At 48.0% G+C, this 15,530-nt stretch overlaps 1 protein-coding gene across 2 annotated transcripts in view; it reads right to left on the bottom strand.

Moving 5' to 3' along the window:
* Positions 1-15,530, bottom strand: part of GAB2 (GRB2 associated binding protein 2) — a 185,062-nt gene that overhangs the window by 58,650 nt on the left and 110,882 nt on the right. For both annotated transcript variants that reach the window (XM_074983300.1, XM_074983307.1), the window contains exon 2: positions 9,560-9,860. In XM_074983300.1, the coding sequence (XP_074839401.1) occupies positions 9,560-9,860 (301 nt within the window). The remainder of the gene's footprint in view (positions 1-9,559; positions 9,861-15,530) is intronic.

Genomic DNA, 15,530 nt, shown 5'->3' on the forward strand with positions numbered 1-15,530 from the left:
GTAATCCCATACACTGCCATGGGGTAGCCAGAGAAGAATGCCATATCCAGCTTGACACAGGTGTGGCTTTATTCCAGATAATCTCACAGCCCCTCACAAAAACTCATGAAAAGAAGAGCATCCAGATTCCAGATCATACAGACAAGAAGGAAGCTATGAGAGACAGACATTTCTTCTGGGGGTGCTAGAGCAGGACACTACCAAAACTTTTACTTTAAAGCCAAGAAGGGCTGAAAATTTCCTAACAGCTCCTGAAATTTTGAGGTTGCATCGGTATATAGCTAAGAGCACGGAGCAGTAAGAAGATGCAGCTCAACAGCAAGAGTCTGGTATTCCCAGCACCCCTTTCCGGGAATGTCCTGCCCGTTGAGCTGGAGAGCCAGCCAAAGATAGAACCCTCTGCTGTGCCTCACCCTCAGACCTTCCTCAGTGGCCCAGACCAACTCTCCTTTGTGTCCTGTGTGGCAGGTTTGCCATTGATTCTGTCTGGTTGCAGGCTGGTGTCCTCAGCCTACATGTGAGCACCCATGAGTTCCTTTAGACAAAGAAATGGCTGTTACATTTGTGAAGCAGCCTGCTGGACATGGAGAGACAGGGCTTGATCCTCCACGCTCTGCCCACTGGGGTGAATTTTGCTGATTGATTTCAATGAGACAACTTGCAGGATTCCTTCAGGAGAGCTGGACACTCCTACCTTTCCAGGCCAGCTCTCTCCCCATTAATCTTCTTCCTGTTCCCAGCAGTGCAGCAAAAGATACTCAGTCTGTTCCTAACAAGTAGATGTTGGTTACTGGTCAGTGAGACAAGAGCACAGAGAAGTCTTCTGGTGATTGAGCTCATCTTTGACTCAAAGTGCCTTGGCATTAATGCTAAAGCCTTAGTGTCAGGCCCACAGGTAACTCAGGGGCCCTTCATCTCTCCCCCAATCTCACCTCAGCAGCGCTTGCTGTTGCATGCAGTGCAGGGGAAGAAACACAGGTAGGATCTCCTGAAAAGACAACAGGAGGCAGAAAACCCCAGTTCATTCAGAAGAATTCTGCTGACTTGACTTAAACCCTTGTACTCTAGGTGGAGCACGGTTGCCAACCCTAAGCCAACCCCTTTTACCTCAGGGAGAGGTGGTCCAAATTTGTCTGGTCTCTACCCTTTGACCTGTCCAGTTTGGGTGACCCATTCAGGAGCTGTAGCTCCTGCTGGCATAGCTCTCTGGGGCATTAAGGCACTCCCCTCCAATGCTCCCCCTGCAAAAAAGAAAAAATAATCTGTGGTGAGCCTGGCCTTTCATTCCCAGGGTTCTCACAGTCATGGCAAGAAAAGCAGTGGAAGGTCACACTCCAGAGGGTTTGGGAAAAGGACATCAACAGATGACGGGATAGCACGGTCAAGAAATAAAACTACCTATAAAACCCCTCCAACTCCTTTCAACCATGTTATTAGATTATTAAAACTGTCTGTGAGGTTCCTGCTCCTAAATTCAGACAAATGTTAAAAGCCAGTTTTATTCCCACCTGGATTCTGATCCCTAGATGTGAGGTAGAGACCACATCTTCTTCCTTGCATGTGTTATTATTGTTATAGTTCACATTACAGGAGAGCTGAAAGACTCAACCTGAGATCTGGGCTCCCTTGTGCTAGGTTCCATGCAGATACATAGTAGGAGACAGTCATTCTCTTCATCTAAATAGGCCGGAGAAGGGAATGGAAACAGAGGCAGAGGAAGGCAATGTTATTTGTCCAAAGTCACACTGTAAAAAGTACCAGACCTGGGACTAGTACCCATGTCTCCCAAGCCCTAGATCAGTGCCCTGCACAGGTCCAGTCTATTGCTTACTGTACAGCATCATGCACACTTAGGCTACGTCTACACGTGAAGCCAACATCGAAATAGCTTATTTTGATGTAGCGACATTGAAATAGTCTATTTCAATGAATAACGTCTACATGTCCTCCAGGGCTGGCAACATCGACATTCAACTTCGACGTTGGGCAGCACCACATCGAAATAGGCGCTGCGAGGGAACGTCTACACGCCAAAGTAGCACACATCGAAACAAGGGTGCCAGGCACAGCTGCAGACAGGGTCACATGGCAGACTCAACAGCAAGCCGCTCCCTTAAAGGGCCCCTCCCAGACACAGTTGCACTAAACAACACAAGATCCACAGAGCTGACAACTGGTTGTAGACCCTGTGAATGCAGCATGGATCCCCAGCTGCCGCAGGAGCAGCCAGAAGCCCTGGGCTAAGGACTGCTGCACACAGTGACCATAGAACCCCGCAGGGGCTGGAGAGAGAGCGTCTCTCAACTCCTCAGCTGATGGCCGCCATGGCGGACCCCGCTATTTCGATGTTGCGAGATGCAGATCGTCTACACGTGCCCTACTTCGACGTTCAACTTCGAAGTAGGGCGCTATTCCCATCCCCTCATGGGGTTAGCGACTTCGACGTCTTGCCACCTAACGTCGATTTCAACTTCGAAATAGAGCCCAACACGTGTAGCCGTGACGGGCGCTATTTCGAAGTTGGCGCCGCTACTTCGAAGTAGCATGCACGTGTAGACACAGCCTTACAGTCACTTACAAAAAGTGAACGTGAGTTCTCCAGATACACATTTTATTTAAAAAAAATCAAAACAAGGCACTTGCGTACCCCATATCTGCAAAACAGAACTTTGTAGGGTTTTGACGGGAGCCCTCGTGTGAGCTTATGGAAGGTTCATGACACAAGAACTATCTTTAGTGGTTCCTCCCCCGACCCAACTAAAGAGAATTTATGAGAAAGTGCAGTTCACAGCTGAGATCAGGCTGCTTGCCCACTGGGGCAAGGCAAATACAGATGGTTAGAAATAGAATAAAATAACAATGAGCTTGTATTCCTTCTGCCGTGTCCCTGAGAGTCCTGCTGAAGAGTAGCAATGAATTTAACATAAATGAAGCTAATATTGTCTATTAAGAAGGGCCAGCAAAGGTATGAAGGAAAACCACGAACCCTTCACTACATAACATACAAGAAATGTTATTAGTCCGTACTTCAAAACACCTGCAGGGCCATCCCACCCTGCACGCTGACCAGGCGCATACACACCCATACAACAAGAGTGGGAACTGTCACAGGGTGACTGGATCAATTAAGAGGTAATAGGTCCGGCCCCATCTGTGCCTCCCTCAGCTTTCCTGGGGAAAGTTGTCACAGCCATATGATAGGCACGTCCTGTGGCTAAAGCAATTTTGGCCTGATAATAAAGGTGAAGCTCCAGAGAGGCAAAGGAGGACAGCGGACAGGCAGCACGCAGAAGAGGGGGCCTGCCTGCCAGCCTGGCCCCAGCAGCAGGGCTGGGGTCTCTCTGAATCAAGGGGGAGAACTGTTTAGAGCTGGACACTGGCTATGAGTGGGCTATGAGTAGGCTGGGGGAAGCTGTCACTTGTCACAGCACAGGTCCCAAGCAGGACAGTGATGGGACTTCTGAATGAAGAAGGGGGACCCTTGCCTAAAGCACTGCACAGGCACTACTCAGGAGAGCTGTGGGACTGCCGGGATGAGGAGAGGAGGGGTATGGGTCTCAGGGGCGTGTTTAGAGCACACGTGATAAATGAGACAAATAAGGGGGAACTTTCATACATTAAACCTCCTCCTGGGTGTGTGCAAATTACTGCAAGACCCAGAGGAGCTGCAGAACCATCTCCTGACACAAGGGGTCATAATCAGGGACCACTCCTGCTGCTGCAATAAAATTAGCTTGAGTCTCACCCTAAGTTTAGGTCCCACTGCACCAGCTCATCAGCTGGCAAAAATCAGCAGAGTCCCAGTGTCTTGGCTTTTGGCTACACCCATTTACACTCACTGAAGATCTGGTGAAAGAATTTTGACCAAGATTAAGGAGAGTCTCCGGGGATCCCTGGCAGGGGCCCTGCGCATTAGGGCAGAACAGGTAATAATAATTTCACAAGTGTCTGAAACTGAGCACCGAAGAGTTCAGATGGCCGGCCCAATGTCACTGAGTAAGAGAAGGGGAAGAGACCCAGGATGCTCCCTGTGTTATGATCTAACTGCAAGCTAACACTGCCACCCATGGAACTGTGATTTACTTGCCATCTTCCAGAGCTGTGTGGCTGGTTGAACAGATTAATGATCAGGACTTGTTCTATATCTGTGACCACTGGCAAAGCCTGGAGAAGGATTCCAGCATACTCCCAGTGATACCGTACATCCTGGCCTCTCAGCAGAGATGCAGGTGTGTAAGGGAAAGGCTGTTTGTTCCACTGGATGAGACACGGGTCGGGAACCAGGAGACCTGGGTTATTTGCCAGTTGGGATCAGACTCGTTCTGTGCTTGTGGGTAAGTCCCATGACCTCTCTATACCATCAATCAGTGCAATACATGGAGCAAATGCGCCACATATAGATAATGTAACAATAATAGATCGGAACTCTCTTCCTTGGCCCAAATCCCTGATGTCATGGGAACAGTACAACGTGGATACTCACTGTATGTCCATTCATCACTAAGGCAGGTAAATTTGGTATGGACTTGATTGTGCTCCAGGATGGATTAATAAGGCCTGAGACTGGGATCAGCATTTTAAAGTTTGCACATCACACTGTCGCATTGCATTCAGTGAACTGCAAAGTCTATGTTCTGCTGGAGTAAAGGGCCCAGGTCCCTAGATGGAAATGGGAGGGTTCAGAGCCAGAATTGGGACCCCTCAGCTGGTTCTATGTAGCAAGGGCCTCTCCATGCACTGCCTTTCAGTTAGCAGCTGTGGCAGTTACAAGGGGTAGGCTGGCTTTAGGGGGAAAGGGGGTTGTGTTTTTTTAATAACACCAGTGCCGGTTTATTGAAAACTCTGAATAATTCATTGGCGAAAAGAGAATTTGAGCCTGTCTGTACTAATGCATAGGGGTGTGTTTGCTGAGTTTGACACTGCAGACCATCATAGCCCATTTTTAGACAGAAATCGTGCTTGGCAGGCTGGGTCTGCATTGAATGGGCTCCTTTCCTGCCAACAGCCATTTTGTGTCAGGAACAGATTTTTGTTCCTCTTCAGCTCATGTCACTCCAGGGCCCTACAGAGACCTACTCTTGGACCTCTGCAGTTTAACAGTGCACTCCCGGCAATGGGTTTATTCATAAGCACAGGCTTGTTTTCAGTCCAAGGCTGGTAATTTCCAGACTTATACTTCACTTAAGTCATTTATTGATTCTCCTGCAGCTGGCTAATTTTGCTAAATAGAAAAAGTCTGGCTGCAGTGAAATTTCTTCCAGTTTAACGTAACCCAAACAGGTCCTATAACTGGGTCTGCTCTAGCTCTTGAAAAAGGTGTCTGCTCATAAGCTGGATCCTGACGACCATGAATTATCATCAGATCGGGATGAAATTTATTTAGCCTGACCTTTCTTTGTACGTTTATGTTTGTAAGATTATCGAGGGTTCTTTATACCACTCATACACAGTCATTGCCAAGGTGATGTCCTGTTTCATGCGTCAGCCGCTGAAGGCTGGGGCTGTGCTCTTGTGAGGCTTTGTTTGATATCCTGCCTGACAACCTTTTGGCAGGGTTTTAGTTTGTGCAAATTGCAGCTGCTCCATTATTGACCAAAATGAATTGAAGTTGGAGACTATTATTGGTTGCATTATCATGATAGCATCTGTGAAGCCCAAGCAACTGGTAGGGCCTCATTGTTCTAGACACGTAGCAAATAAGATAGCTCTTGCCCTGGAGAGCTTACAATCTGTGTAACAGGTCGGATGCGTCGGATGGAGAGAAGGGAAAAGTAGGGTGTTGGGTGAAGTTGGCTGAAAGGATGAGGTAACAACCTAACAGAGTTTACCAGAAAAATGCCACAGGGGAGGGATATGTAGGCATCACACAGGTTGGTTTTAAGGAGGATTTGAGAGAAGATAGGACAGTGACTTCATGATTCTTGTGTGACAAAGTGGGAATTTTTGGTAATATTTTTATGAAGCCTGTGCATGCCTCAGTTTCTGCCTATACTTTGCATCGATATCTGTCAGGGAGCCGAGGGTGGGGGGTGGGGTAGGAAGGAACGGGATTAAATCTGCTCTCAGGACAGTCCAAGAGACACAGAGTACGTCTCCTCTACCACTTATGTCGGTACAGCCCTGTCGATGGAGGGGGTGGCGTGGGGGGTGGAAGGCAAAGGAGGTGGTTGCCCCCAACCCCGGGCTTTCCAGGAAGCCCAGAGCTCCAGCCACTGCCAAAGTAGCAGCAGCGGTGGCTGGAGCTCTGTGCCCCTTTAAATTGCCACGGCAGCGCAGCTCCAGCTGAGCAGGGCTGGGAGGGAGTCGGGGTGGGGGGGGGGTCCCAGTACCATGGCCCTAAGGGCTGAGTGCCCTAGGCCCTGCTCCTTCTGCCAATGGTTTTGTGCAGTGCTGTGTTGGCATATCTTATATCGCTCAAGATTATGAATAAATCACCCCCTGTGAGCAGAAGGAGATGCTCCAACCTAAGCTGGTATTAACACGATGTTGATGATAAGAGCTTCTCCTGCCAGCAGAGGTGCTGCTGCTCGTTGGGGATGGACCAGCTGAAGTTGATGGGAGAGCTCTCCCATCAGCTTCGAGCTGCTTCCCTAAAGAGCTTACGGCAACACAGGTATACTGATGCAGCTGTGTCTCCATACCTTGGGTATAGCCATGGCTGTAGGGAAGTGTGTGTATCAACCAGCTATCTGAGCAGAATGAATGTGGGTCAGTCAGAGGGTTGTCCATGGCCAACCCAAGGCCATGGAAAATGCAAGAAGACAATGGAAAACCCCAATGGTCAGAACATGGACACATCTAGTAAAATATAACCTGAGCCAGAGGAAGGAGCTTTTCCCCATCTCTCAGCGGGAGTTGTGAACTCAGCCTGGCCCCGCCTGGAGAACAAAGGACTGGGAGGCAACTGGCAGGGAAGAAAGAGTCAGTTTCTAAAAGAGTATTGACTAAGGAGGTCAGAAAGAGATAAAGAGCCTGATGTGGAGTTCACCTCAGCCTGGCTGGTGAACTGCTTCCGCTAGATCAGAACGCTTTAACGCTCCGCTAACCTCAGGTGTTCCAGCGCCGTGTCCAGCTGACTAACAAATGCTGCTCTGTTTTGGAAATGCTGCTTGGGGTGCCAGTGCAAATACTTGCTGAGGTGCATTTGTCCCTGAGGAGTGGACATGTGTCTGCCGGGCATCTAGCTCAGTTAAACTCACGGTGTGAAGCAGGGGTGCTGGGGCCCAGACACTTGAGGCAAGGAGGTGGTGAGGCTGTGAGAATGACCTGAAAGAAGAGTGGGACTCCCTGGGGGCCTGTCTGGCACACTGCAGGGGTCCGTCCCAGAAACTGTCTAGAAGTGGGGGTGTGGCCCTGATCCTATGGATCCATGCCATTCTACTAGGGAGTTTTTGATTGTCATATTACACCACCCTTAATCCTTGGCACTGGGCTCATGATGAGCTGCTGCTCTTAAATTTTTCCCCCAACAGTCCTGATTGCCACTGCACTCCAAGACAGGTTGGAAGTTGACTTTTGTTAAGTTAGGCCCGCCCCAAAAATGCCCTTATGTCAGAGTTAGATATGTACCCAAAAGGCACTGGGGCTGCCAGCAGAGATTATAAACAATAATGGAATTGGGAGACAATGACAGAATCTTCCTGATGCCAGAAGATCGCAGCCTGTGCCACTTTTCAGACAGCACTGTCTTTCTTTCAGCCTGGCTTCTAATGAATACCCTTTTAGATGCCTGTCTTGCACGGTAACATGAATGGCTTTGCAGCATCTTTTCACCAAGCTACCGAAGGTGGACATGTGACATTGAAAAGACACATCCCTGTTCAGCCAGTGCAGGTGGGGAACACTGACAGGGGCTCTGCTGTTATGGCAGGTCTGGAGAGACACTCTCTGGTTAACTCAGACAAAATCAGAGAAGCCCATCAGGTGGCAACACCAGCACAAATCAGGAAACACCAGTATTGTGTGCATGGGAGGGATGTCTTTAGTGCTAGTGAATCAAATGTGCCTCTCCAATTAGGCAGAACACCGCCAGCTTTTATCTATCAACTGCCGCCAGTGTCTCACCTGGGTCCAGGAGAGACCATGTTTAGGGATGTGAAAGTAACTGATCCCCTTGACCCAATCCCTCCTTGGCTAAGCCTGCCAACATGGGTGTCAACTGTAGAGGTGGGTTCTCTGACATGGACAGAACACAACGTTTCTTCTAGAATCTGTCCCCACTAGCTGGTCTCCTCCATTTGATCTCACCCATGTCAATCAGCTAAATGAAACCTCTGAAGGAGAGGACCTCCCACTGCCCAGTCCCAGAGCCCGTCACCAGCCTGCTGGCAATGACTGGGAATGTAGAAAATATACCTGAGAAGTCTTTGACAGAGAGGTAGAACAATGGGAAAGCAAATGTCTTATGAAGGATGTGCTCTGTTGCATGCCATGAGGGCTGTTCCTGTGGTTCCTGGTGCCCTACATAGCCTGGGCACCTGCACCCCTGTGGAAGATGGGGGATGGCTGCTCGGTGTGGGGGACATGCTCAGGGATGTGAGGCTTTGTGGGCAGGAGCTGCAGGGCCAGGAGCAGGGCTGGGTGCCTGACAGGCCTGTAGGTTGGAGATGCCGGGCAGGGAGCAACATGAGCCGCGGGTTGTTGGCAGAGCATGGGGAGCCGTGCAGCCAGTCAGAGACAGGCTGTGTTTTCTTCTTATGCTGGAAGGAAAAACGTCTGGCAAGTAGCGGTTGGCTGCAGCCCCTGGGGAGGCTGGGGAAAGGGCTGGCCACTGGAGCCAGTGCTGCCCGCTCCTTGCTTCCCCATCCCAGCAGTGGCCATAGGCCTACGCACCACTGGTGCCCCCAGTTTAGTGCCCTACGCAGCTGTGTTTTCTGCATGTTCCTAAGGACAGCCCTGCATGCTATTCTGAGCTACCTAGCATGTTAAACCTCAGCTAACTAAGCCCATTAAACCCCTCAGATGTCTCCAGGCTCTACTCTCCGTTTCATAAGGTCACTCATCACCTCGGTAGAGAAGGGCCTTCCTGATGGGAACTGAACACAGAAAGCGATTTAGTGACTCGCCAGAGTTGATCCAGGAGACTTGCCGCAGAGCCCGTCGCTCTTGAGTCCAGATTCAGTGCCTTGAACCACAAGCCCTTCCATTGGCTGCCATGGAAGAAATGATCAAAATAGACTTCTGGAAATGGCACACTGAGAGCTTCAGTGTTGGGGAAAGTGTGGAAGACAGAAAGCTACAGTGAGAAGTAATTAGGGAGCAGGCAGGCTCAGAACCTGCTGCCATGCTGTGGAGGTCAGCGTAGTGCTGGAGGGCTGAGAGGACTACGGAACTCCTGGCAGGGGGAACACTGGTGACAGCATCCCATTTAGCACTTAAAAGGCCCATTCCTGCTCCAATTGACATCAGCAGGAAGAGGATCAGGACCCAGCCTCCTCGCTCCCACTCCAACCTACCAGCAAAGCTAGATCCCCAAGGGGAAGAGGTTGGATCTAGCCTCCTTTCTAGAGCAATCTGACATGTGAGACACTTCATATTCCAGACATAACGCTCACCGTACCTGAGTTCTCCTCAGACTGGTTGAAGCCACAGATCTGACAGATACTGCGAACCCACTTGTTCATCTCCTCCTCTGTCTCAGCCACCAGATAGAAGGTCCTGTCACTGGTCTTGATGTCAAAGACGTAGCTGTCCTGCAGCTCCTTCTTGTTGAAGGTCAGTCCTGCGTCCACCTGCTCACAGAAGTTGAGGTTGATCACACGCAGAGGCTTCTTGGAGTGGTCATTCTTGTAGTACTCCAGCACGTCCGGGTCGCCGCTCATCCGACCGCTGCGCAGGATGAACCACCGTTTTTTCCATGCCTGAGGACCAAAGAGAAACAATCTTACCCCTCGAGAATACAGAGATCCCCCTGGCCAGCATCCCCATCACACACATGGCTTGACTGCTCCACTGCCCAATTTAGCTAGGTTGAAGTGTGCTTGGCTATGTCTATGTGACCTACACTCACACCTTGTGACTGCCGCATAGCCATCATCTCAGCATCAAGTGATCTATGGGAATACAAGGTTTTTACAGGCAAAGACTAGGTGTCAGAGAACTGCCTATCCCATGCATCATGAATAACAAGCAGTCTTGTGGCACCTTAGAGACTAACAAATTTATTAGGTCATGAACTGTCATGGATAAAACCCATTTCTTCACTTCCTTCATGAGAGTAAGTGGGTTTTACCCATGAAAGCTCATGACCTAATACACTGGTTAGTCTCTAAGGTTCCATGGGACTGCTTGTTATATGTGAAGCTACAGACTATCACAACAACCTCTCTTGAGACTATCCCAGACATGTTTAAATGCCAGTATTTGAGAGGCAAACAAAGCCAACGTGAAGCTGCTGGTTTTTAATATCAGGACTCATGCCAGGAAGGTCTGCAGAGAATCCAACCATCGCTTGTTTGCAAAACCTTCTGTTCCCTGAAACGTCTCAAATACCATCGCAAAGAAAACCTTATTGTTTCTCAAAAACACTGTTTGCCTGCGGTATCAGGCTCTGACTGTCAGAAGCATCCCCGTCAAGACTACCCGGTGAAGAGCCTTCGTGGGTTCATGGTGCTCGAGACAAACTGGAAAATACATGTGACTCAGGACCCTCTGATCACTCACGCAATGAACATTTTGCTACCCCCAATATTTTCCTCCCATAAGCAAACACCTGTTTTTTTTATGTAGGAAAGGGCTGGCTCAGTGAGACCTGCTGGAAGTGCTGGTTTTCAGATCATAAGCCTTCTGCCAAGAAGCACATGTGTTCACAGAATGTGTATTGGCCTGACTGCTGGAGACAGAGAGCCGGACTTAATCCGTGATCTGACCTGGAATTTTAAAAACCCTAAACAAAATGGGGCTGTCACGTTAGCTCTGAAGCAGTTGAGGGAAACGTGCTCAGAAGAGACGGGTGTGCTACTTGGCCATAAGAGCTGCCTAACAGGATTATTACTATTTTGCAGTTTCTAGCAGGGACAAATCGTGGCTCTAAACAATAGTCTTTATGGGGGTGTGGTATAGAAGTCCCCCAGCACAGGAGGGACTGATTCCAGCCCAATCCTGCAGACACCCTAGGCTTGTACTGAGGTCCTCTAAGCACTGGGTGTTCATCTCACCTCTATAAAACCCAGGAGGAGCAGGGTGATTTCAGGGCTGCATCCATGTTGAGGACTCCTACATCCAAACCCTGGTTGTGACAAAATCCCTCTGGGGTCTTGGGCAGGCACTTAGCCTCTTTGTGCCTCAGTTTACCCCTTCTGCGACAGAGGAAAAATAATCCTGCATTATCCAGCCACAGGAGTTCTGGGAAGGCGGCTTTCCTGCCACTTGTATGTCAGTTTGAACATTCCACAGAAGCTCTAAGTATTACGATAAGTGGAATTTAAAGCCAGACAGGATCCTCTAGTTTGACCTACACAACACAGGCTGGACATTTTATTCAGAGATAGTCCTTCTGGAGTTTGTCTGGCACTATCCCCACATGCTGCTGTATCCTGTTGCTATTCTGAAAAGGGCCAGTATTAAGGAAAGTGCTTCGGGGAGGTAACAATTGATTTCTGGCTCCTCCTTCAGACTGGTGAACTCAGCTCTCATGGAGTCAGTCAGCACCGGTAGATCCTCAGTGCACTCAGGATCTGGCCTTTGTGCAGAACCGCTCTGCTTGGAAGTGGAGCTGGGCTCAAGCTGTGATGTCTCACTCAAGACCCAGGGCAGTGGGAAAGGTTTTGGTTTAGTTCATTACAGAGATATGGGCCAGCTGTGGAGTTCAGATTTAAGTTAGGCTTCTCTTGCCTGCTCTGGCCCCTTTGTGCTGCTCTGGCTGTGTCTGGACAGGGGAGAACTTTCATTTACATGGTGAGGAGGGACTCTAAGCCAGCTCCAGTGCATGAGTATACTGAGGAAGAGCCTGGGCTCGACTACAGCATGACCCCAGCTATACCCCTGACAGCTGACATAAGTTAGAGCAGGTCACAGGCTGCTGTAATCTAGCCATGGCCTGGCACAGATTGTACCAGAGCAGAGGGGCAATCCAGGCTAACAAGCAGTGTTCCCTGTAAGCTGAGTGCCTGTTTGTCCACACAGGAAAGATTCAGGTGCCACCCAGCTGATGAATAGAGGGCCCACGGCCAGCAGCATGTATTTCTATTGGTGGTGCACATCTGCACTTGCCTTGATACACATAACAAAATTTATTCCGCCCTGGATGGAAAAAATTAGAGGGACCACTGCTAGTGAGCGGGCCGCATGAGTGCTCCTCCTTCATCTCAGTGAGCCACAGGATTGTCATAACCAAGATGGTCTCCCGGGAATAGGGTAGTTTTGCTAACTGCACTTGAGTACCTAGAATTTGCGGGGTGCACCATTGAACCATAGCAGTGCTATGATTGTCTGCAGAGGAAGTGCATGGCTTTCACGGTCAATGTTGTGTGCAGTCAGCATGAACCTTGTGTCACGTGCCCTCGCTTTAAGTTCAGGTAATTTTTGTAATACTGGTAAGAAAAAAAAAAAAAGCCATGGATAAAATCTGGCAACCCTGTGCATGGTGAATAAAATGTCATAAGGGCCACAGATAGAACGCAATGGGCCGCACATGGCACTCGGTCTGCAGGTTAATCACCACTGTAGCAGAGAACAAGGGAGCCTTCACCAGCTCATTGCACCCTGAGTGGATTATGGCGCAGGAGAGAATCCAGGCTCTCAGTTTGACCTTCCCTAAGGTTCATTGGAGGTTAGATCCATGCTCTTAGTTTGGGATCATGCCTCCTTGGGAGCATCAGAGATGTAACCAGTTGTGATATTGCTCTGTAACAAATCCTTATTAAGCTTTTCGGAATGTGTTCCCCTGGAGGTACACATGACTCTTCTCTCTGTAACGATCCATGTGCGTAGGAAAACGCACGACCAGATTCTTGACTGGTGTAAATTGATGCACCTCCCTTGACTTTATTGGAGCTCAGTTAGTTTACACCATGGGAAGAGCTATTCCTTCCTCTTCAATCAGTTGCATTAAAACCATTTACATCACACGTGCATGAAGGAGAACAAATGTGTTTGCGAGATAAACTTGGTGTCAAGCTTGCATTGCATTGACAAAGCTGCGTTTGTTGATAAATGGCTTATTGCAGATAGCTAGCTGATCATCTGCCAACCTATGTAGAACTGTTTTCATTTTGTGCCTGAGGTTCACATGCTTTTTTGTTGAATAAATGTCAGTTTTATCTATTAAAAACCACAGGCAACGAACACAAACTCACCCAAAATATTCTGTTTAACAGGTTAAAAGAAAAAATATAGGCACACACATAACAAAGCCCACAACCACATACATTCTGGGCAGACCTACTGCTGCCTTGCAACATTTGATGGTTCTTTTTGAAAGCCCCAGCTCTTGGAGTCATGGTAATCTCAGCTCTCATTTTTTAAATTAATTTCTAGGTCTCAGGATTGTGGAGAAAAGAAAATGTTAGTCTTTATGGCAAGTAAAAACCCTCATAATTTGTAAGACAATTGCATGATTTTTGAATGCTCGGGGTTGGCCAGGCTGGAGACACAATGCATTGATCCACAATGCAATGGACTGAACTCATGTCGTCCAGCACCAAGGGCCTAGCCTTTGAGGTAAGGTATTAATTACCCTGAGTAATGGGTGACAAAATCTGGCTCTAAAAGTTACAAATAAAGTTGACCTTCTGGTACTCAAAATTTGTCTGACTGAGGGCCGCTTTGATGGCTTGCCAGGAGCCCAAAGTTTGATCCTAATTTCCATAACATGGAGGAGATTGCAGCCACTGTCCTCTTTAATACAGAGATGGAAACTGCAGCTCTGATCAGGCAATTCTTCTGATCTGAGTGACCTACTGAGATGACATGTCACTTGTGGGGGCCTGCAGTAGGCTACATAGCCATATTCATAATGAGGGTGACTAGGGTCTGTATGGCAGACTTCTCTGCAACTTGGCTGCCAGTGATCTAACCCAACTACCAGCAGCCAGAAAAAACAAGAGTAGGAGAAAGGAAGCAAAAGTTTTAATTGGAGGGCAGGTGCCTGCTTGTATATATGATGTTTGTCTTAGGAACCTAATCATGCTAGTATCTAAATAGTGCCAGGGCTGAATTGGTACAGCATAATGAGAAAACAGGAGAAGGGCTTCTAAATTAGTCTAGAGTGGTATTGGCAGCTGTTGTGTTGTCCCAGCAAAAGGAAACTAAGGCCACAAACCAACATTATGGTGTTTTCATAATAATACTTCACACTTGAATTACATCAGCTTTCATTTATCAACCCTCCCTCATCCCCCAATGGACATCCTATCTGGGCGTGGGTGCACACAAGAAAGCTGTGTCTGTGTTACTTATATTGGAAGCAATTCAGGCCAGCTCAAGTCTTGTCTTTGTTGGTAATACACTGTGAAAATTTATTGTACCAGAGATGCAATTAATTAATTAATAATAGAGCTGCCAATTAATCTCAGTTAACTCATGCAATTAACTAAAAATTAATAGTGATTAATCGCACTGTTAAAACAATAGAATACCAACTAAAATTTATTAAATATTTGCAAATGTTTTTCCATGTGTTCAATATTGATTTTAATTACGACACAGAATACAAAGTGTATAGTGCTCACTTCGACTATTATCAGAGAGGTAGCCATGTTAGTCTGTAGCTTCGAGAACAACAAGAAGTCTTGCGGCACCTTATAGACTAACAGATATTTTGGAGCATAAGCTTTCGTGGGCAAAGACCCACTTCATCAGATGCATGTTTACACTAGCCCCTGCCTTTCGAAAGGGAGATGCTAATGAGACTTTTTGGCAGATGCTAATGAGGCACTGCCATGAATATGCAGAGCCTCATTAGCATAATGCTGGCTGCGGTGATTCGAAAGTGCTGCTTTCGAATCGCGTGCCGCCTGTGTAGATGGGGGCCTTTTGAAAGGACCCTCCAGTCTTCAAAAGCCCCTTATTCCCATTTGGTTTTAGGAATAAGGGGCTTTCGAAGACTGGAGAGTCCTTTTGAAAGACCCCCATCTACACAGGCAGCGCGTGATTAGAAAGTGGCACTTTCAAATTGCCACGGCCACCATTATGCTAATGAGGTGCTGCATATTCATGGCAGCACCTCATTATTATATCCCAAAGTGTCTCATTAGCATCCCCTTTTGAAAGGCGGGGGCTAGTGTAGACATAGCCTTTGTATTATTATTTTTATGACAGGTTGAACCTCTCTAATCCAGCACCCTGAGGACCTGACCATTGCCAGATGAGAGAATTTGCCAGACTATGGTAGGTCTATATTGTCTAACAGCGTTACCAACACTTCCACTGCTTACTGGGCTCTTAGAAGACAAATAGAGGTAAATTAGAGCTAAATAACAGCACAGCACTGAGATCCATGCTGTACTCAAACCTTATGGGACTGCAGGAAACTTAGCTGCATTCATGGTAAGTGGTCATCCGGCTAACTATAAGAATGCCAGATAACAGAT

This window comes from Carettochelys insculpta, chromosome 1, assembly GCF_033958435.1.
Source record: "Carettochelys insculpta isolate YL-2023 chromosome 1, ASM3395843v1, whole genome shotgun sequence".
Taxonomy (NCBI): Eukaryota; Metazoa; Chordata; order Testudines; family Carettochelyidae; genus Carettochelys; species Carettochelys insculpta.